This window comes from Pediculus humanus, genomic scaffold (assembly GCF_000006295.1).
Source record: "Pediculus humanus corporis 1103172108297 genomic scaffold, whole genome shotgun sequence".
NCBI classification, from domain to species: Eukaryota; Metazoa; Arthropoda; class Insecta; order Psocodea; family Pediculidae; genus Pediculus; species Pediculus humanus.
In genome coordinates, this window is record NW_002987866.1 from 3,728 (window position 1) to 26,446 (window position 22,719).

The 22,719-nt window shown below is 26.8% G+C and overlaps 1 protein-coding gene across 1 annotated transcript in view; it reads right to left on the bottom strand.

Annotated features, from left to right (window-relative positions):
- The window catches only part of Phum_PHUM557910 (metabotropic glutamate receptor 4, 6, 7, putative), a gene marked incomplete at both ends in the record, with an annotated part of 28,515 nt that overhangs the window by 3,239 nt on the left and 2,557 nt on the right, over window positions 1-22,719 (bottom strand). Inside the window, 2 exons of the mRNA XM_002431857.1 lie at window positions 10,296-10,440; window positions 12,161-12,331. Coding sequence (XP_002431902.1) covers window positions 10,296-10,440; window positions 12,161-12,331 — 316 coding nt within the window. The remainder of the gene's footprint in view (window positions 1-10,295; window positions 10,441-12,160; window positions 12,332-22,719) is intronic.

The window sequence follows — 22,719 nt, forward strand, 5'->3', positions numbered from 1 at the left end:
CACAACAGACAAGAAACAAGAGGTTACTAAATACCAGGATGTAAGGAGGTATGAAAACGGAAATGATTTAACAATTGCTGGAAGGCAATTTACAAGAAAAAAAAAAAAAAACTCAACTGGAAACTTGGCGTTATGTGGGAGGGCATTAAAAAAAACAAAACTTAAATAACGCCGCGTAAATGAATTGGAATAAAAATTTCTTATTTTTCCCCCCCCCTTCTTTTCTTCTCATTAACGACTCTTAATTTGTTTTTATTAATTAATATTTAATTAATTAATTTAAGTACATTAAAATAATTAATTAATGATGACGATGATGATGATGATTTTTTGCTTTTGTTTTTATTAAAACGAAAAAAGTTTTCATATTATGAGATTTCATTCGGGAAACGTTTTATCATTATTATTATTATTATTTTAATTTTTTTTATCTTTGTCGTTTTGTCTTCTGTTTGTTTGTTTTTTTTAATTGTACGACGACGACTTAAAAAAAAAAAAAAAGGTTTTGACTAATTGCCTTTTCGTGACGGTAGAAAACTTTTTTTTTCCCACACAAATGTTCAAATTACGTGCGTATAATTTTTTTTTTTTTTAAATTCAATTTAAATTATTATTATTATTAATATTATTATTAGTACTTCGGTTGTTTTTAATTAATAAAATTACAAAGTATTGATAATTAATAATAATAATTATTATTATTACAAAGTCGAAGGTGTGTAAAATAATTTTAAAAAATAAATCACGCCGGAAAATGTTTTCGATTTTTCGGAAAATTCTTTTGTGGGAGATAACGATGGGAAAAAACGAATTTTCATTTTGAGAAAATTTATCAAAGTGATAAGCGTGTTGGTGATAAGAGCGTCCATTTTAAAGAAATCAAATCGAATCTTAAACGATTGGATTCTCTAAAAAACTCCAATTTAACACTCTCAGACCTCGTTAAAATGTTTTTAAACGAATTAATTGTAATAATAATAATAATGATGAAAATGATGATGATGGTGATGATGGTGGTGATGGTGATGTTGATGATAATGATGATGATTTGGAAAACATTTCAATAATTAATCAATTGCAATTTGTCCAAATAAAAAAAAAAAATAAACGTTGGAATCTTATTGTCGTGGCATTAGAATTATTTAAAATGGAATTTCGTTGGACGGAATACAATGATAATAATAATTACAATTTATATAAAGATTCGATAGGAGTCATAAAATTTTTAAAAAAGGGCCAAAGCGTTGTTTCGAACAAACAATATTGTTTGTACAAACGAAAAAAAAAATTTGAAAGGGAAACTATTCGAAAATATTGGGGGGAAAAAAAACGTTAAAAATTTCTAAAGATTTAATATTGAAAAATAATGTTTAATACATCGAAGGCGTTTGTTTTTGTTGAACAACCAAACAAACAAAAAAAAGCACATTTCACCCTAACAAAATTTTGCGGCATGCAATTAGTTATATAAAGTTTTAATTATTTAAATTACGGGTTGCATACTTTAAAACATCTTTGGAAAAAAGTTTAACCAAAAACCGCAAAAAACAAACAAACAAACAAATAAAAAAAAAAAAAATTAAATGGGAATATAATAAAATTTAAAATAACGCAATAAATAATTTAAAAAACGAAACAAACAAATTCAAAAAAAAAAAAAAATTTTAATTAACAAACGGTCGGACAAACAATTTTTTTCTCTGTTGTTGCAAAATAAAATTTCGGTCGACTTTATTAATTGTAATTCTATCATATATAAAATAATCAACCCTAATAAACGTAACACAAAAAAAATTTAAAAAAGTGAAAGAGAAAGAGAGAGAGAGAGAGAGAGAGGGGGAGTGAAAAAGGGAAAATTAAAACAAACTGGAAAAACAAAAAAGATAAACATAAACAAAACGGAGAGAGAAAAACCAAAAAAAAAAAACATCAAAATCTCCTATTAAAGGATTCAAAACAACAACAACAACAGCCAACAATAATTATTAACAACTTCATTATTATTATTATTATTATTATTATTATTATTTCGCGTAATGCAAAACCCAAGAGGAATTATTATTATTATTATAAACAATTAATTTATTAAAAAATTATTATCAAACATTTGTGTTGTAAAACCGTAAAATCCTCTCAATTAAATAAAACATATAATTAAACGAGAAAATTATTATTATTATTTTCACTCTTAAACACGACAAGGATCTTATTTGTTGGGGTTTTTAAGCATTTATTCCAGGTTTCTACCCGTTGATTCCTTAGGGATAAATACTCGAATTTCGGTGGTGCTATTTATAATATTTTCCGAAGAATGTGAGCCGTCCCACATAGTGCGATTTCCTGGATGGTTTCTTCTTCTTTTAGGTTCTTTAAAATCTTCTTTAAATTTCCTTTCATTGAATGTGGCATGGCTCCCTGTGCTGCTCCCACGATGACCGGAATCGTTTCTGTTTTTTGTTCCCCCCATCCTGGCTATTTCAATTTTATTATTATTATTATTATTATTATTATTATTTTAATTCAACGCGAGATTCCATGCTTACACTTGTAGGAGTTTTATTTCCAAAATTCTACTCGATTCTTTACGAATAAATGTTTCCATATTAATTTTTTCCCAGATTTTTCCAGAATATTCTCCAGTCTTATCCAGACTTTTCCAGTTTTCTCCAGATTTTCTCCAGACTTCTCCAGTTTTCTTCAGTATATTTTTAGACTTCTCTAGCCTTATCCAGACTATTCTAGTTCTCCAGTTTTCTCCAGTTTTCTCCAGACTTCTCCAGTGTACTCCAGAATTTTTTCCAGACTTCTCCGGTCTTATCCAGAGAAACCTCCCTAATCTTCTACACAGCCTTTCTAAACTTTTTTTCTAAACTTTTCCACGTTTTCTCGGGACTTTTCTTATTATTATTATTATTTATATATCCATGGAACGAATTCTATTTATAATAGATTTTAAGCTCGCTCACTGCCGATCGTTTGTCAAAACCGTTACCAATATACCTCGGGGTATAAAAAGGCTTAAATCTATTTTCAACAGGGAAACCCCTCCCCCCCCAAAAAAAAACGGAGAAATTTCACTATGGAATTCGGTTAAATAAATCGAACGCCGATTGATCAGTAACAGTCAGTCTAATAATACCATTATTATTATTATTATTATTATTTTGGTTGTTGTACGTAAAATAATTCAATTGCTCGTAGCAAAATAAAAAAAACAACAATAATAACATTGTAGAAAAAATTTAAAATGGAGGATAAAAAAAAAATGTCTTGTAAAAGCAACGCTCTTGTTAAAACGTTTTCAAAGAAAAATCCGTTTTTGTAAGAAAAAAAAAAACAATAACAATACGGCAAAAAGTTACATTTTTTTTTTTTGCGGTAAAAAGTTAATTTTCAAAAACGCAAAACATTAAACAAAAGCAAACAAAAATTGTAATTAAATAAAATTTAACTGCGTAACCTTTTGTAATACCTTTAAAAAAAAAATTCACGCTTTAGAGATTTTTATTTTTATTTTAACGTTTCCGGTATAATAATTGTTATGGTGGTAAGGAGTTGGGGGTAAGGAAGGGAGGGGTCATCAATCTATAATCAAATGTTTTTAATTGATAAGATAAAACGAAAGAAATAAAAATCGAATCGAATTGTTGTTGTTATTATTATTTTTCTTTTAACGTCGTCTCAATTTATTAATTATCTTTTACTTTAATCAAAAGAAAAACAAACAAACAAACGAACAAACAAAAAAACAAGCAAACAAACAAATTTTTTTTAATATTTGTCTCGATCGAATGTATTTTGACGAATAATTTAAAATAATTTGTTTTTTTTTTTTTGGGGGGGGGGAGGGAGAGTTGGATGAGAGGTGATAAAGTGAGAGCCTCATTTGGGTTTTTTGCTTATTTTTTTCTCACTTCTGCTTCCACTTGTTTTTTTCTCTTCTGCTTCCACGTTTTTTTTAACTCTCACGATTTTTTTCGAATACTTTTTTTTTTTACAAATATATTAATTATATTTATGAAATGAATTTTTATCACGTGATTTGATAATTAATCTTATTTTTCTTATTCTTTGATATAAAGTTTTGCTGTCAGTTAGTAAAAGTTTAGTTTATTAAAGTTAAATTAGTTAAATTAATTAATATTATATATATAAATTTATTATTTAGTGAAATTTAGGAAAACGAAAAATTATTACCACGTATGATTTTTTCCTTTTAGTTTTTTCCTTTTTGCCGTCGTTTTTCTTATTACTTTATTTTTTAATCGAATGAAAATGGAAAAAAATTGATTATGAGAAAATATAGAATTCGAAACGAATTTATAAAAAAAAAAAAATTTATATTTTCGATTCCTTTGATATTCTTCCTTTTAGTTTTCCTTTTTTTTAAATTTTTTTTCACGTTTTTTTTGTGTGTAGGGGTTAAATTTTGAAAAGGGAGGAATAGGAAAAAAAAATAATGAAAATGGAACCAATTAAAAGGAAAAATTTAACGAGCGGTCATATTTAAATTTTTTTAAAAAAAAAAAGAGAATAAAATAATGACGATTGTAATAATGATAATAATAATAATAAATGATAACAATCACGGTAATTTATTTTATGTTTTTTTTTTTTATTTTATTTTCACTTCCATTTTCAAACCTTTTTATTCGCCATTTTGAAAATTACATCATCAAATGCACGTAACAAAGGAAATAACAATAAAAGTAAATACGAATTAAAATTTTAAATTTTTTTCTCTCTTTTTTTTTTGTTTAAAAAGGCTAAAAATCTGTTTCTCTCTCTCTCTCTCTCCTTCCCTCCCTCCATCTCTCTCTATATTATTGTCTCTATCGTTCTTTATTTCTCTCTTCCTTTTTTTCCTTCCTCTTTGTTTATCACTCTTATTTTTTTAAATTTTCTCTTTTCTCTCTCTATTGTTTTCCTGTCTCTTTCTTTTTTTCCTTCTTTCTCATTCAATCTCTCTCTCACCTTTTTTCTTTCTCTCTCTCCTTTTGTCTTTTCTCTCTCTCTCTCTCTGTTTCTCTCGTTTGTTATCGTTTATCTTTCTCTGTCTCTTTCTTTCTTTTTCTCTCTTCTTTTTCCTTTCTCTCTATTTGTCTATCTCTCTTATTTTTTTCTTTTTTTCTCTCTTTCTCTCTGCCTTTCAAAAGTTTTTTTTTTTAAAAGGGCGCCAAAGGAAATAAAAAAAAATTTTCGAGTATGAAAAACATAAAATTTTTGATTCCATCGTTTTTTATTATGAAAAAAAAGGAAATGAAATCAAAGTTAATTAATTTCAATAATATTAATTAACACGAGAGATAAAAAAGAAAGGAAGAGAGAGAGAGAGAAAGAGAGAGAGGGGGGAGACAAGATAAATAAATAAAAGACGTACCAGAATAAAAAAAAAAGTGAAAAATATTCAAAGGACTAATCTCAATTTATTTTAAATAAATAAAATTAATATTCACAATATGGACGTCGATTGCTTTCGTCAAAGAGACACGAAAAAGAAAATTTATTTATTTTATTTTTTTTCAAATAAAAATTAATTTGATTCTCTTTTTCCTCTTCGGCGCCATCTTCTTCCTTTCCTCCTCCTTCACTCCCACCCCCTCACATTCTACCCGCATTTCCCCGCCTTTTCGAATTTGAATAAAAAAAAAAATTTATATTCGAAAAATGATTGTAAAAAATATACATATATATATTTCCTTTGTATTTCCATTGACTTTTTTTTTATCCATTTTCAATTCAATCTTTTATATAATGATTACATAAAAGAAAAAATTTTTCCTTTTTTTTCATTTTAATTTTTAAAATGACCCCCGAGGGAAAAAGTTTTAAAAAAAAGAAAATATTTTTTTTTACGTCCAAAATTTTCATATTTTCAATTTTTTTTTTTTTTTATGTCGATATTGGCGAAACAAGGAAAATAATAAATAAAACAATAAAACGGGGGGGCGTAAAAACGTGAAAGAAGAAAAGAATATTTTTTCGAAATAATTTTTTTTTTTTTGGTTTTCATTCGCAAAACAAAAAAAAAAAACACAATGAAATCACATGTGCGTAAAAAAAAACGTGGAAGCAACGATTAAACAAAAAAATATCTCGTTTTCACCTTCTCCTGCCACGTAATTTCTTTTTTTTTTACATCGAACCCTTTAAATTATTTAAAAAAAGAAAAAAAAAAATTTATAAATCAAAAAAAAATTATTTCTAACCGAATAACTTTTTTTTTTTTAATTAAAAACAATTATTATTATCATTATTATTATTCATTTAAAAAAAAAAACAATAAACAATAATAATAATGATATTATTATTATTATTATTGTTATTGTGAGTTAATAATGTTATTATTAACAAATAAAATTTCAACTTTAATTAATGATAAAAATAAAAAAAAATTTCAATTACTACACAGAGTCAGTCGCAATAAAATTTTTTTAATTAAAACAGGGTCGGATTAAGGTTATTATTATTAAATGAATTCACGTTTAGAATCGAGTTTATAATAAAAAATCCAATGGGAATGAGTAACGTGGCAGTAGTAATAATAATAATAATGGAAAAATAGAGCAAAAGGGAAAATTTTATATATTTATATAGAGAAAATTTATTGTCGAAACGGAAATTTTTTCCAGATTTCCAGAAAAACCTGGAAAATCATTCAATTTATTTTCAGATATATTTTCCCGATGGAATTTTCCAGAAAGCTTTTTTTTTTTTTTATCGATAACGTTAATTAAAAGACAATTCCCAAAAAAAAAAAAACTTTAATTTAATAACAATTCCCCCAAAAAAAAAAAAAAAAAAAAAAAACTTTAATTTAATAAACGACGGAAGGATAAGTGATAGTGGAAGGGGAAGAGGAGGGGAGGGGAGAGGGTGAAACGAAAACGGTTTTAATTTTTAAAAAAAAAATTTCCGAAAAAGGCATTTCCGGAAAAATTGAAAAAAAAATAATCGAAGCGTATGAAAATTCAAGTATAAAAAAAAAGTTTTTTTGTTTTTTTTTTTTTCATATTTAAAACCAAAAGAGAGAAAGACCGGAAACGGATACGATTTTTGTTTTTTTTTTTTTTTCAACTCGTTAACCGTAAATCAATTCGACGATTGTTAAACGTAATTTTTTTTTTTTTTTTTTGAATTCACGCGTGCGAAATTTTAAATCTTATTAAATTTATTTTACGATGTATTTTTTTTAAAGCTAATTTACGTGGGAGTAGACTAAAAAAATTTTTTTTTTTCTCCGTCATTTTCAGTAACGACGATTTTGATTGATTCGTATAAATTTTTTTCAAATAAAAATGGACGAATCAACAAATGAAAAAGAAAATAAAATTTTTTTTTTGCCTTTTCCTTTCCATTTCCTTCTTCTTCTTTTTTCTTTTCCACGTAAATTTTTTTTTTCTTTTATAGTCTATAAATAAAAACTATTTTGTAATTACGTCACGCGGGCTATAAAAAAACAATTCGACACAATTTTAAACGTACGTGAAAATCTTTTTTAACTCTCATTTACGTCAAATAATATTTTAATTTAAAAAAAAAAAAAACCGTTATAGCGCTTTAAAGTTTTTTTAGAACTTTAAATTTAGGATAACGAACGTTTTCCGTTCGTTTTGAAAATAATTTTTCCCATCACAAACACGTTTGAAATCCTTTCCGGAGATTAAAATCCATCGGGATGGTGTGATTTTTTTTTTTTTTTGCCTCTAATATGTGATGAAATCCCTCATCGAAAAGCGAGAAAGGATAAATCGTTTAGTTTTGAGTAAACCTGAATAATCGTGTTGAAATTAACCGGACGAGAGAAACGGGAAAAAGGGTGGAGGAATTCCATTCCAAAAATATGCGACTGGATTAAAACTTTCGCGAATTAAATATTTGACGCCGATTTGTGTAAAGACAAAAGCTGAAGAAAAATAAAAAGAGAAAGAGAGAGATAATGTGAATGTGTCTGTGCGTATGTTAAAGACAGAGAGAGAGAGAGAGATAAAAAAGGAAGTTCGAATGTGCGTGAGTAGTAGAGAGAAAAAGAGAGAAAGGGAAGTGTGGATGTGTCTGTATGTGTGTGTTAGAGAGAGAAAGGGAATTGTGGATGTGTCTGTGTGGGTGTGTTAGAGGCAGAGAGAGAGAGAAAAGGAAGTGTGAATTTGCGTGAGTGTTAGAGAGAGGGAGAGAGGGGAAGAGAAAGGGGGAATTTGTTCGAGCGTCAAAAGAAGAGAGAGAGTAAGAGAGTAAAAAATAAATTAATAAGTAAACTTAACCATTCGTAATTATACAAAAAAAATTCGAATTAAATTTAAAAAAAAAAAAATGTTAATTATAAATGACGTCATTAATTTTAATTATCAACGATTGAACCGCCATCGTCAACCGTAATTCGCTTCAATAAATATTTACAAATTAAACGTATTGAACCGTGTAAAAAATTTATACATATATATAGTTTGGTTTAATTATAGTAAAAAAAAAAAAATTTCGTATTCTGCTATTATTGAAATTCCCTTCGTCTACTTCCACGACTACTACTACCACTTGTCACGTTTTCCTTTTTTTTCGTTATTTTCATCGCCACGTTTTCGACCTTTCCGAGTTTCCTCGTGCCTTTTTTTTTTAATTGTCGCCATTGTTTTTTTTGTAATTTTTCCAGTTTTATTTAAAATAAAAAAAAAATTTTTTTCCTTTTCTTTAATTTATTATTATTATTATTATTATTATTATTATTATTATTATTATTATTATTATTATTATTATTATGAAACTCGTTAAAAAGAAAAAACTTTGAAGTTTTTTTTTTGTTTTTTGTTTCTCATAATTTTTTAATTTTTTTTTTTTTTTAACATTATTATTTAAGAGGTTGTAAAAATTAAAAAAGGTTACTTTGTCTTTATTTTTTTTTAACCTTTTTACCTTCCCCCTCTCCCTCTTCTTTTTTTTTTCATCTTAATAATCTCGAATTTTTCTTTATTTTTTTTTTTTGTTCCTGTTGTTTTTTTTAAAAAGTTCCCGAATTATTTTCTTTTTTACAAAAGAAAAAAAAAAAAAAGTAAAAGTTTAATTTTAATTATTATTATTATCATTATCATCATCAAAGGTTTACTAATAAACCTTTCGAATTTTCTCGAATAAGCGAAACTTTTATATGGATAATAATAATAATAAGAAGAAGAAGGAGGAAGAAAAAAAGATTAATCCTAATAAATAATTTTTTTTCTTTTTTTTTTGTTCTTCCCGTTTTTAATTTACGAAAATAATAATAATAATAATGAACCGGCGGACAATTTAAACCTTTTTTTTTTAATAACCTTTAAGCTCGTTAAAAGGTTTTTAAATAAATGAGTATCCTTTTTATTCTTTTGTGTGGTAAAAAAACTTGTCATCGGTAATAAATGAACAACCTGAATGACAGGTAAAAAAAAAAAATGGCGGTAGCAGCTACGAAATAAATTATTAAAGTGGCAATTTTTTTTATTTTCCATTCACATTCCTCTCCGATCCCCTGCCCCTCGCCTCATCCCCCTTCTTCCCGGTAGCAAAAGATAAAAAAAATTACGCGCGTAAATGTTTTCCTTTCCTTTTTTTTTAACTTCGCGCCATATGTTGTCATTATATTTCTCATTATTTATCCCTCGCCATTTACAAAAAAAAAAAAAAATTATTCGCACTTTATATTATCATCATTATCATTATCATAATTATTATTATTATTTTGTTAAAAAAAAAAACAAAACAAAACAAACGTTTAACAGTTCACTATACCCATTTAATGAATTTAAAATGAAGAGAGAGTAGACGAAAAAAGAAAAAAAAATTGTCGTTAATTTACGAGGGAGTTCCAGTTACCCCTCCCCATTCTTCTCCTTCCCTCTCTCTTTCCCTCCACTCCCCCTGACACTTAATTAAAATTTTAAATTTTCGACCGCAAATTTTAACAATATGGCGACAAAATAATTTAATTAACATAACTTGATTTTATAAATTATTATTAAATATATATATATATTTTGTCAAATCCGTAATAATAATAATAATAATAATATACGAGAGGTTTAATACAAATAGAACGAACGTGTCATTAGTTTCCGCGTTCGTGGTTTTTTACTTATTTTTTTTGTTAAATAAATCGAAAATTTTTTTTTTGAATCCAGCAATTGTTTTCCAATCGGTTTATCCATGTGTTTATATCGATCGTTATAAACCTTATTTGCTCGTTTGTCGGGGGGGAGGGGTGTGGTGGAAGGAGGAGGAGGAGAAGAGGAGAAGTGGAAAACCGGAAATGAAAAAAAAAAAACACTCACCTTTTGCTCTCGGTTTCGTAAGTAATTTATGAACGATGTGATCGTAAGCGGTTTCGTCTGCAACTCCAGAATCTTTAACCAATCTTTCTTTAACGGCAATGCAAACGTTGTATTTACCAAATAAATCTTCCAGTTCTTCGAACGCCTGAAATTCGAAAAAAAAGAAAATGTCAATTTAAATTAACTTTAAATTTATTTATTTATATCAAATTTGAAATTTGAAATGTTAAAATTTCCTTTTTTTTTAAATAAAAAACAAAGGGACGAATATTAAATGATTATATACTTTTTGTAGTATTTGAAAATAAAATAAAATTCATTGTGAGCGGGGGGGGAGGGGTTGCTGCAAAAATGAAGAAAAAAAGGAAAATAATGATAATAATAACGACAGGAAGGAAAATCTGAAGAATTCCAGAAAAAATCAAAACTGGAGAATTGTTGACAAAAAAGTAATTAAAATAATTAAATTAAAAAAAGTTTTCTAATACGAAAAAATATCTGAAATCTATTCATGAAATAAACCTTTGATGATAATAATAATAAATAAAGATTTGATACATTCGTTCCAGTAAAATCGAATTTAAAAAAAAAATCGAAATATAATTTCCAGGAATTTTTTTTTTTTGTTTTTTGTTTTCGTGTCATATATAAAATAATAAATGAAAAACATTTTAGCAATTAAAATAAATGCTTATTTTTTTTATTATCCGTGGAAAATTTTTTATTCATTTCCGGTTTTAAAAAATTAACGATTTTTTCTTTTTGTTTTTTATAAAATTTCAGGATAAATTTAGAATTTTTTTTCTTCTTACAAGAATTGTTAAAGGTAAAGGAAATAAAAAAAGAGGAAGTAAAAAAAAATTCACCATTTTCTGGTTGTTAATAATAAAAAATAATTTTTTTTTCACGTTTGATTTTTTTAAAAACCGGATGTTCCTCTCGTTTGTAAACGAATAAAATATTTCACAACTACGTAAATTTTTTTTTTAGAAAAAATTCTGAAATGAAGAATGAAAAAAAAAAAGAAACATGAAAAACTGAAAAAATTCATTTAAAATTTTTTATCCAGTTAAAAAAAAATTTTTTTATATGTAATTTATCGTAATGATTAATTTTATTAATTTTTCATTTTAAAAAAAAATAAAAAAATTTTAAGTATTTTAATTTCGATTTTATTTCCGTTTCCGGAAATAAAAAAGAAAATTTTTAACTGGAAAATTACAGTTCAGGAGACAAATCGTTCCCATCGAATAAAGATGGACTCAGGAAGACCTTCAAGAATTGATGTGGTGCTATCTTATAATAAGTGGCACCACCGAAATTCGAGTATTTGTCCCTAAGGAATCGGGTAGAAACCTCGGATAAATACTTAAAAATCCCGACAAGTAGCCTTGTCGTGTTTAATGGTGATAATAATAAAAAAAAAAAAAAAAAAAAAAAAAATAATAATAATAATAAAGATGATGATGATGATGATGATAATAATGACAAAAATGTCTTCTTTCTTTTTATTCGACACGTTATCATTTTCAAATCCTGGAAGAATTTGAATTGTTAAAAAATTTTTGAAAAATGAAATTCTTCTTACTCGAGGTGAAACAAACGCACGCGTACGTACACGCACACGCACACTTGCATAAAGCAGAATATAAAAAAAGATGGCGCTTATCGTAAACAATAATAATAATAATAATCTAGCGAATGGGTTGGAATAGACGACGAGAATTTATAATTAATAAAATTTACTATCTTCACTTAATTACATTTATACATTTAAAACGAATGCGTTTTGTTGATAAAATAATAATAATAATAATGATGATGATGATGATGATGATGATGATAATAATAATAAGGAAACAAACCTTAATTCCGTAATTGCTTTCTTCGTATATAATGGAAACGTAGGACCAACCCAAAAGTCGAACAATTTCAACCATGGCTTTAACTTGATAATGATCGGATGGTATCGTACGTGAAAAATATTCGAATCTTTGTTTGTTGCTAAGTTCTGGACTCGTTGAAAAAAAAGATACCTGGAAAAATAAAAAATAAAAATTACGTCACGCCATTACGTCATTAAAACTTTTTTATATTATTTTAAGGAGAGATGTTTGTATGTATTACGTCACGTATAATCACGCAAACTGTGCGAGGGAAAGAAAATAATAATAATAATAATTTGAATTGAAAAGTGTTGGAAACGACGTTGACGTGTCATTTGTAAATTTTTTATATTTACACGTCGGTGGTGCGGTGGCGGTTTTAAAAATATTGTTTCGTTTGTTTGTTTGTTTGATAAAAAAACGATAATTTTTGTAAATAAATCGAGTTGATGAGTTCGATCGTGTGACGTGGCGTTAAAATTTTACATATAAATTTTGCATTTTACGGTTTTTTTCATTCCGCCTGGAATGAAATTCTGGAATGAAAATTTAAAAAAAAAAATCTATTCAAATTTAACGTCCAAATCTTATCTACTTTTTTTTGGGAAGTGGGGGAAGTGGTGGGGAGAGGACAGGCACCCCCTAAGCTATTTCATCAATTTTATTTTATGGAGTCATTTTTATTATTGACAGGTTCGATCCATTTTGTTTTTTTTTTTGTTCTCCAGGCAAATGAGAAAAAAAAAATTATGAAATGTAGTCATCATATAATACGACGATGATATTAAATCTCAAGAAAAAAAAAAAATTACCAACATTACAAAAAAAAAAAAAAAACGGAAAAAGATCAAGTTATTTTTCGTTTCCTGGAATTTTTTTTTTCACCCATAAAGCCTGAGAAAAAAGGGGGAAGGGAAAGGGGGGAAGAAATTCAAAGGATTCAATTCAAACGGAAGTTTAAAAACAAAAATTTTTTTTTTTTTTTTAGAATACGTTCGATGGAAAGTTCGAGAAAACGTTCGCGAACGCGAATTTTACGCTCGAATAAAATTTTAAATGTAAAAAAAACGCCGCGTTTTTATTTACTTTTTATACAAAAAATTTCATACGAGTTAGTCATTATTATTCTTACCGAAACCTTTTTTTTCTTTCCTTTCCTTTCCTTTTTTTTTTTTACAAACCTTTCATGCGAAAGGTTTTAAAATGTTTTTTTTTTATTCTCATAACAGTAATAAACCTTTTCGCATCAAAAAATTTTTTTATTCTCACTTTCGAATAATAATAATAATAATAATATTAAAATCATCAAGTGAATAATCTTTATTTTATTTTTTTTTCTTTTAAAATCCATCAGTCGAACTCGATTCCGATATTAATAATAATAATAATTATTATCATTTTATTTCGGTTACTGGAAGCAGGCAAACCGTCTGGAAAAAAGAGGAAAAAACATTTTAGTTTTTTTTTTTAAATAAATACCGGATGTGCGTTTCGCGGATTTAATTTTTTTTTCTTCTTCTTTTTCTTTTTCTCCTTATTATAAAATCTCTGGAGTTAAATAAAAAAAATTATTATTATTATTATTATTATTATTATTATTATTATTATTATTATTTTTTTTTTTTTTATAGTATCGTAGCGTAAATTATGATTTTAGACGAAGAAGAAGAAGAAGAGGAAGAGAAAAAAAGCGGAAATGGGTTTTTTGTTTCGCAAAAAAAAAAAAAAAACCGTTATGTTTTTCTTATAGTGATGATGATGATAGTGATAATGATAATAGTGATGATGATAGTGATAATGATAATAGTGATGATGATAGTGATGATGATAACGAAAACCTGATATCGACAAATCAATAAGTCAATAAAAAGTATTGTAAAATTGTGCCAAATGTATAACTTCGCGGATTCAAAAATTATGCCATTTGAAAAAAGAAGGAAGGAAGAGAGAGAGGGAAGGGAGGAAAGGAGGAAAAAATTGGCAAAACAAATTTCGATAAAATGTCTGACGATCTTGAAAACACAATCGAACGGGGGAGGGAGGAAGGAGAGAGAGGGAAGGGTAAGAAAAGAATTTTGAAAATCAACTGGAGAAAATTTATGGAGAAGAAAAAAGAAAAAACCGATATTCAATACGTCACGCGTGAATGTAAATAATGATAATAATAATAATGATAATGATAGTGATAATAAAATTATTCGTCTGAATAATCGAAAAAGGAAAAAAGAAAATGAAGGAGTTATTTTAAAGTGCCATCAGAGTTATTTTGTTTCTCTCCCTCCCGCCACTCTCCCTCTCTCTCTCTTTTTCATTCACTTTCCTTTTTTCGAGAGGAAAAAAAACCTTGATTCATTTATTCAATGGAATTTATTAAAAAAAAAAAAAAAATTTTTTTTTTAATTCTCCATGTTTAAACTGGGGAAATTTTTTTTTTTTTAACAAAGCGTGAGGTTATTCAGACACGACAGAAAAAAAAACTTTTTTTTTTTTTGCTTTCGGTCCGTTCGACCGTTTTCCCCTCGCCCCCACTCCCACACCCGCCCCCATTTATTCATTCATTCATTTTTTCATTTCCAGACATTTTTTTATTCTCATTCCCACACGCGCACGAACACGCTCACGTACATTTTAATTACGCAAATGAGGATTAATTACTTTTTTTTTTTGTTTATAAAAAACAAAACAACTACATCTCCTGGAGAGAATTTTTTTTGGAATTTCTACTGGAAAAAAATTTTTAATTTCTTTTTAGTTTGTAGCGATAATGATAATATGACGGAATAATCAATAGAAAATTGTAACGCTAACAAACTTTAAAAAAGCGTAAGTTGATTGAATTTTTTAACCTGGAGAAAAAAAATATCTGCTAGTCGTGTACCTAGAAAAGTCTGGAATGAAAAATGAGCGTAACGAAAAATTTTTGTCAAAAAATTGATTCCAGTCGATAATGGAAACGTTAGAAATTGTTTTTTTTTTTTAAGAATCCACTGGAAAAAAAAGAAAAAAACGTAAAAAAATTTTATAAAAAGTCTAATAACACGTCATTGAGTGAGCAGAAGACGTCGTGAATAATTTTAAAAATGTTATCATACATTTATTCGTTTCCATAAAAATTTTCCGGTTCGAATTTTAAAAGTAATACAATAATAATAATAATAATAATAATAATAATAATAATAATAATAATAATAATAATAATTTCATATTTTTTCTACTTAAAACTAAATGTAGTATTCATAATTTCTCCCTCTTTCTCTCTCTCTCTCCCCTTTTCTCTTCTCCCCCCCTCTACGCGTCTCTTGATATAAAAATAAAAGTAAATTTTTTTTTTTTTCATTCATTCAGAACAATTTTTCCAGCTCATCATTCATTCCGTTAAAAATTTTTTTAAAATAATATTTTTACATCTGGAATTTTTCGCATACAAATCACTTCATTTCAAAATTTAAAAAAAAAAAAAATATAAAATCAATCGATCGATCGATCAATTGATACCCCCGATTCATTGAAAATGAAACGACACAAAATGATTTCCAATAAAATTTAAAATATTCATTTCACCTCGCTGGAGAAACAAAAATAAAAAAAAATATCTACGGCAAATTTTTCATATTTTTTTTTTAAATAAATAAATGAATGAATATTGTCGAGTACTATTATTATTATTATTATTATTTATTTATTTGGGATCAAAATTGTTTAATGAATTGAATAATAATAATAATGATAATGATAATGATTCGATGAAGGAAATCAAATTTAAAAAAAAAAAAATTTTTGTTTTGCGTCGACGTTTTTTTTTGTGTTTACATTCCTCCCCACTGGAATTTTTTTGTTTATTTTTTACTCCAGTATGAAAATAAAACGTGGAATTAGATAAAAAGAAAGGTAAACGTTCGGAAAGTAAATTTTTTTTTTATTTTTAACCCAGCGATATTTTCATAACGAAAAAGAAATTTACATATAGGCGGCAGAAATAAAATTTCCGTTAAAATAATAATAATAATAATAATAATTTCAGGTACGCGCATTCTAGGTATTAATTATTGAAAAAATAAGAATTTTTCGCACGTTCGTTTTAGTAATTTCGATCCGAAAAAAGAAAAAAAAAAAAAACTTTAAACGAGTTAAAATTTTCAATTAATTAAAAAATAAGAGGAAATCTAAAACCTTTAATCACAATATAATCAAAGAAGATTAAAAAGAAAGAGAGAGAGAGAGAGAGACGGATAAAATGATGAAGAAATATATATTTGAAATTATAATGAAAAAAACAAAATTACTGTCGTACGCACGCACGCACACGCACACGCACACACGATAAGTAATGACGACAATGTTTGATTTGACACATAAACTACACGAAATTAATTCAAATTTCGATTTTATATTTAAATTCCCTTTTGTTAAAAAAAAAAAAAAAAAAAATGAGAGGAAAGCGCGTTCAGAAATTACATATTTATATAAACAAAAAATCAAATCCCATTGTTGCATATTAATTGAATGACGTCACAACATTAATTAAACTTTTTCATTCGATTATTACATTTAATCAATAATAAAATTCGTGATTTTAAAATTTAAAAAAAAAAATTCCAGCGTTTTATCCATCTCTCTCTCTCCCCCTCTCTCTTTCTCTCTTTGTCTCTCTTTTTCTCTCTCTCTTTCCCTACTCTTATACCGTTTGTTTTGTTTTTTTTTAATTCGACGTGTCTGAAGAAAAGGTTTTTTAATAGATGTAGGAAAATAAATTAATATAAAATAAAAAGGATGAGGGGGTGAAATGGGAGAGGGGGGTAGAAATGAGGGTAAATTTAAAACAAAAAAAAATAAAATTTAATATACGTAAAGAAATAAGGAATGAGGAATCGATAAATGAAACGATGATTTCCGGTTGGGAAGAAAAAATTAAAAAAAATTTAAACATGATGATTTTCCGGTTTTGGAAAAATTGGAAGACAAAAAAAAAGACAATGAATAGAAAATTTTCATGGAGTCTTAACGGAAAATACATAAAAATTACGCCGCGTGAAACGTTATTATTTATTTTTCTTATTTCATACTTTTCTTTTTTTTCTCCAGTCATTTTCTCCATCTTTGTCTCTTTGATAATTTTAAAAAAAGAAAAATTTGTGGGAATGTCGAAGGAAAACCAAAATGGCACCTGCGAAACTATGGAAAAAAAACAATTTTATTTTATTGATTTAAATAAATTTTTTTTTTTTCGAAAATTTTATTTCCTTTTTTCTTTTACTTTGAAACGATCCGAACCTTTTTCCCATTTTCTTTTTTTGGAAATCGGAAAAAACATTTTCAAAATAAATACATACAAAAAAAAATTGACGCTAGGACGCGTTTTCCGGTTCTAAGTTTAAATTTGATCCGAAAAATTAAGAAAAATTTAACACAGAGAGAGAGAGAGAAAGAGAGAGAAAAAAGAAAGAGGGAGAAAGGAGAGCAAAGAATAAAAAGAATGAAAGAGGAGAGGAAGTAAAAAAAAAGAGAGAGAAAAAAAAAACAGTGAAGAAAGAAAAAAAAACAGAAAATAAGGAAAATAAGAAAGAGAGAGGGGGAAGTATAAGGAGAGAGAGGGGGGAATAAAGAAAATTTTTTCTTTCGAGTGTTTGCGTAGCACTCATTTTTCCCGAATTTTTTTTTCTTTTCCAGTCAATATTAACTTTTATAATAAATTTAATTAATAAAAACATTTTTAAAAAAAAAAGCGAAGGAAAAAAAAAAAACGCAGCGCTTGTTATTACACCCACGACAAACATAAACAAACGACAATTTTTTTTTTCTAAATATTTAAAATTTATGTAAACAATTTCTACGATCGTTTATTAATAAAAATACTAATTAACGTTTCGAAATTTTTTTTTCTGTAATCACGTAATTAAAACGCAATAATTACATAGAATCTTTTCCAGTCGTTTAAGATTACAATCGATTCCTTATCATCCTCTCCTCTCCTCTCCTCCTCTACCTCATCTGGAAACCTTTCCTCTCTTTTTTAAAACCCTCGATTACGTAATTTGACGATTTATTTTTTAAATTTCTCTTCAATTTTCTACAACCACGAAATACAAACGGACACAACAATAAAAAAATTTCAAATTATAATTTTCCTATTTTCCTTTCACTATTTCGCCATTTTCTCTTTCTTTTTACGTCAGAAATAATAAAAATAAAAAAATTTTTTTTTACAATGTAAAAATAAAGAAAGTAAGCAATAATGGGGGAATGGAAAAATAAAAAATCCATAGGAAAGGTTTTTATTCTTTTTATTTTTCTACGTGCCAAAGTAAGTAATAAACCCCTCCCCCAAAACTACCCGTCACCTATAATTTAATGATAATGATGATAATAATAATAATAATAATAATTTGGAAAAAAAATAAAAATAACAATATAAATGTTTACGTGTTGTTGTTGTTTTTGTTATTGTTGTTTTATTTTTTATCAATAAAAAAAACAAAAATTTATTTGTTTTGGAATTGACGGCAGGTACGTAATAAGGATTAGTAATAATAATAATAATAAGTTTTAATCCGCATTGAAAGAGTAAAAGTGTAAATAAATAACTTCGATAAAAAATTTTCAATTAAAATAAATTTGATAGTAATAAAAAAAAAAAATTCATAAATCGATAAATAAATGAATGAATGAATTTTTTTTAAAAAGAAAAAAACAATGACGAAATTAATGCGTCATCCGTTCATTGTTTGTGATAAATCATCGATGACGTCACAGATAATAATAATATGAATGGTGATGATTTGAAAGATGAAATAAAAAAAAAAAAAAAAACCAAAAATTATTATAATTAACAATTACAATATGAAAAATTCGATGATGAATAAGAATGAGAAAGAAAGAAAAATATAAAAAGAAAAAAAAAAAACCGGAAACGATTTGCGTTTCCGGTCGGTTTTTCATCGGTCTTGGTCGTAAATCAGAGAAAATTCATTCATTTAATTTTCCTACCATTTAATATTCACGGGTCATTTAATTTTTTCCTCGGTGGTTTGTTTAGGCTCCTCCCCCCTTTTCCCTTTCTCTCGCTTGGCGGCCCCTCCCTCTCTCGCGTTGCCCCGCCTCAACCATTAATATTATTATTATTTATTTATTTATTATCCAATTTTCCATTATTTTATTATTATTTATCGTTATTTATAATTTGTACCTTTTTTTTTTTTTTTAAATTTCACGTGCCATTTGTGAATGAATGAATGAATGAATGAATGAATTAAATAAATAATAAAAATTTAAATTTAATTTGTTCTAGAACTTTCTTCGATTCAGTCATTTAAATTTTCCCTTTTTTTTCGTTTTTCTGGAGTATATAATTTCCAAAATCGTAATTTAACAAATTATATCAATCTGGAAAAGTTTCGGATGAACGATTAATAATTAACAAAAGTATTTAACCTTCGCGGTATCGTTTTCCGTTACGGGTTTTTTTTTAATGAACGCTCCCTCCCCCCCCCCCCGAATTTTTTTTCCTTTACTTCCGGTTTTTTAAAGGTAAACGTTAAAAATGTTGACAGAATCGTCTGGAAACTTTTCACAAAACCACGAGTAAATCGTTTTTAAAAAAAAAAAACGACTGGAGAAATTTTCTATTGAAAATCGAAACTTTTTATAATATCAATTATGACGCGTTTGTAAAATGCGTCTGGGTCAAAGGTCAATTTTTTTAGAAAGGAAGCGAAAGAAAGTCTGGAAGTTTAAAAAAGTCGAGCACACGAATTCCAGAAGGTTTTTTTTTTATTTTTTTCCGTCACGTAAAAAAAAAAAACTAAAAAAAAAATCTGGACTCATAATTGAAAATAAATTAAATCTTTCACGTTGTTGTTGTTGTTATTTTTTTCTTTTATTATTATTATTATCATTCGAACACAAAAAAAAACCTTTTCCGTTTTTTTTTTTTTTTGAAAAGGTTTGAAAACCTTTTTTTCCTTTATTTTCCTTTTAAACTTTATTTAAACAAACCGAATACAAAAAATTTTGGTTTTTATTGTAAAAAAAAGTATTTATAACTATTTAAACGCGAATCGAGTTAATGATTCTCGAGGGTTTGTGCCTGTGTGCGTGTGTGCGTGCGTGCACGTGTCATTAAATTAAAAACTGTAGAAAAACTGGAACGAAAAACTAGAAAAAAAAAAATTGTTTTTTTATTATGTTTTTTGATAATAATGTTTTTCTGCTTTTTCTCTTTATCCCCTCCCCCTTCGCCCTCACCCTTCCACACCTCCCTTTTTTTTAAATGGAAAATATGTAATTAAACATTAATTACGTAATTGCTTACGTAATACATCCTAATAAAAAAAAAATTTATTACTTTTAACGCGGCGTCGGCGGCGGCGTTTTTTTTTTTTTTTTCATTATATTATTGTGGCGTGATAAAAAATTCTTCGGACGCGTTTGCTTTTTGTGATTACAATAAAAAAACATTCCAGCGACATTTTGTTTTTTTTTTGTTTTTTATCCGTTTTTAATTAATGTGACCACAAGATAATTTATTAAAAAAAATTTTTTTTTATAACATTTGCTAATTCCACGACGACTACTACGACTACGACAATTTTACATAAATTTGTTGTAGAAAAAAAATTTTATGTGATTTTTGTTTTTTTTATAAACGCGAGAGTTTAAATTTTTTTTTATCCAGATGATTTTATTTTTTTCTGGAGAAGAGAAAAAAAGGAAAAAATTTTTTAGGGTGAATTATTATTGTTAACGATGTTTTAATTTTGATTCCAGAAAAATGTGATAAAAATTCGTTGGAAAATTGTTTTAAAAATAAAAATTTTGAAATTAGAAATGAAAAGGTTGAAATATTACTCCGGGTAGGGGGGGGGTAATAAGAAAAGAGAGAGAGATAATGCGACGGAAAACGTGACTTATTATAAACAAATTCACACGTGAAAAATAAAAGAACCGTCGTATAAATGATAAAAATTTCTTTACTGGAGAAATCACGTGAATCATATATTTTTTTTGGAGAAAAAGAAAATTTTTTTTTCGCTTGTTTGTTTGTCTGGAAGAAATAAACGAATGAAACCCTTTGAAATAATAATAATAATAATAATAATAATAATAATAATAATAATAATAATAATAATAACAATATTTTTATTTATTACTAAAGATCACGGAATTATTTTTTTTTCAAGTATCAATTTTAGCGGATTCGTTACGAACGTTTTCCGTTTCATACAAACAATACGAAAATTTTCCAGTAACATACAAACAATTTCTCCAGGAATAAATTTTTCGAAAACGAATCATTTTATTCGATCAACATGTTGACGTCATGACGTAGCGATTAATATTTCCATAAAATGATTGATACGCTAAAATTTTAATCGAAGATGATAAAACATTCGAATCCGAAAAGTGATAACACATCGGGGGGGGGGGTACCTCTTATCACAAGTTTTGTAAAAAAAATACAATTCGATAGAAATAAATTTCAAAAAATTTATAATTAACATACTGGAGAAATAGTGCGAGACAATCTTCGCGTTTTTCAAAACAAACAACATGTAAAATTCCAGAATTGATTGCGCATCCTGAGAGTATAAAAAAAAAACCTGTAATTTTTTTTTTTTTTTGCTTAATATTTTCCACGAATCAAGCAAGTACTTTCAGGTTTAAAAAAAATGAAAAATAATAATAATGATGATGATGATGATAATGATAAAAAAAGAAAAAAGGGGGTGAAAAAGTGATTTTATTTTTATTAAAATAACAAAATAATGAAATTAACGAACGCTTTTCAATTTTATTAACACATTTTTTAATAAGATTAATTTTTTTTTAATTAATTAAAATCATTTCGACGTCGGCATAAACTAAGCGTAAAAAAAAAAAAAGGAAAATTTTTTTTTTCCTTTTCTTTTATGTATCCTTTTCTCTCTACCAAACGCTAAACATTTTCCGAAATTTCGCACGAACGCACGCATTTCTACGACATTTTTACAGAAAGGTGGATACGTTCGGTATAATTTTATGAACCTCTCAAATTAATACTTTAATTTAAATATTAAATTAAATTAATAATGAATTTCTCAAAAAATATTATTATAAATGAGATAAAAACCGTTCGGAATAAGGTCGATAATGATTGTCGGAAGTGGTGGTGGTGGTGTACTTTCGTAATCCAACTACTCGGAGGATAGGCACAATGGATGTTTAGGGGTGGGGATTCTGGAATTGGATTTCCCACATTGACTAGGCGTCCCCTGGGAGTAAACCCTCAACTTGGAAGCCTTGAGGGAATCCGAGGTAGCCAGGTTGAATCTGAAAAGGAGAAGTATTCCTCAGATGGAATTTCCACCCTCGCAAGTGTGTACCTGATGGTTCTCGGTGGGGAGGAATTGAGGCTGAAATGCACGTTAAAACTCCCGCGAATGCCCCCGAGCACGAAAATCGAACGAGTATTTGATAATTTAAACATAACGAATTTATTAAATAATTTTGACAAAATGAAAACCTTCGAAATAAAAACCGTAAGATTGTTACCAATGTGAGAA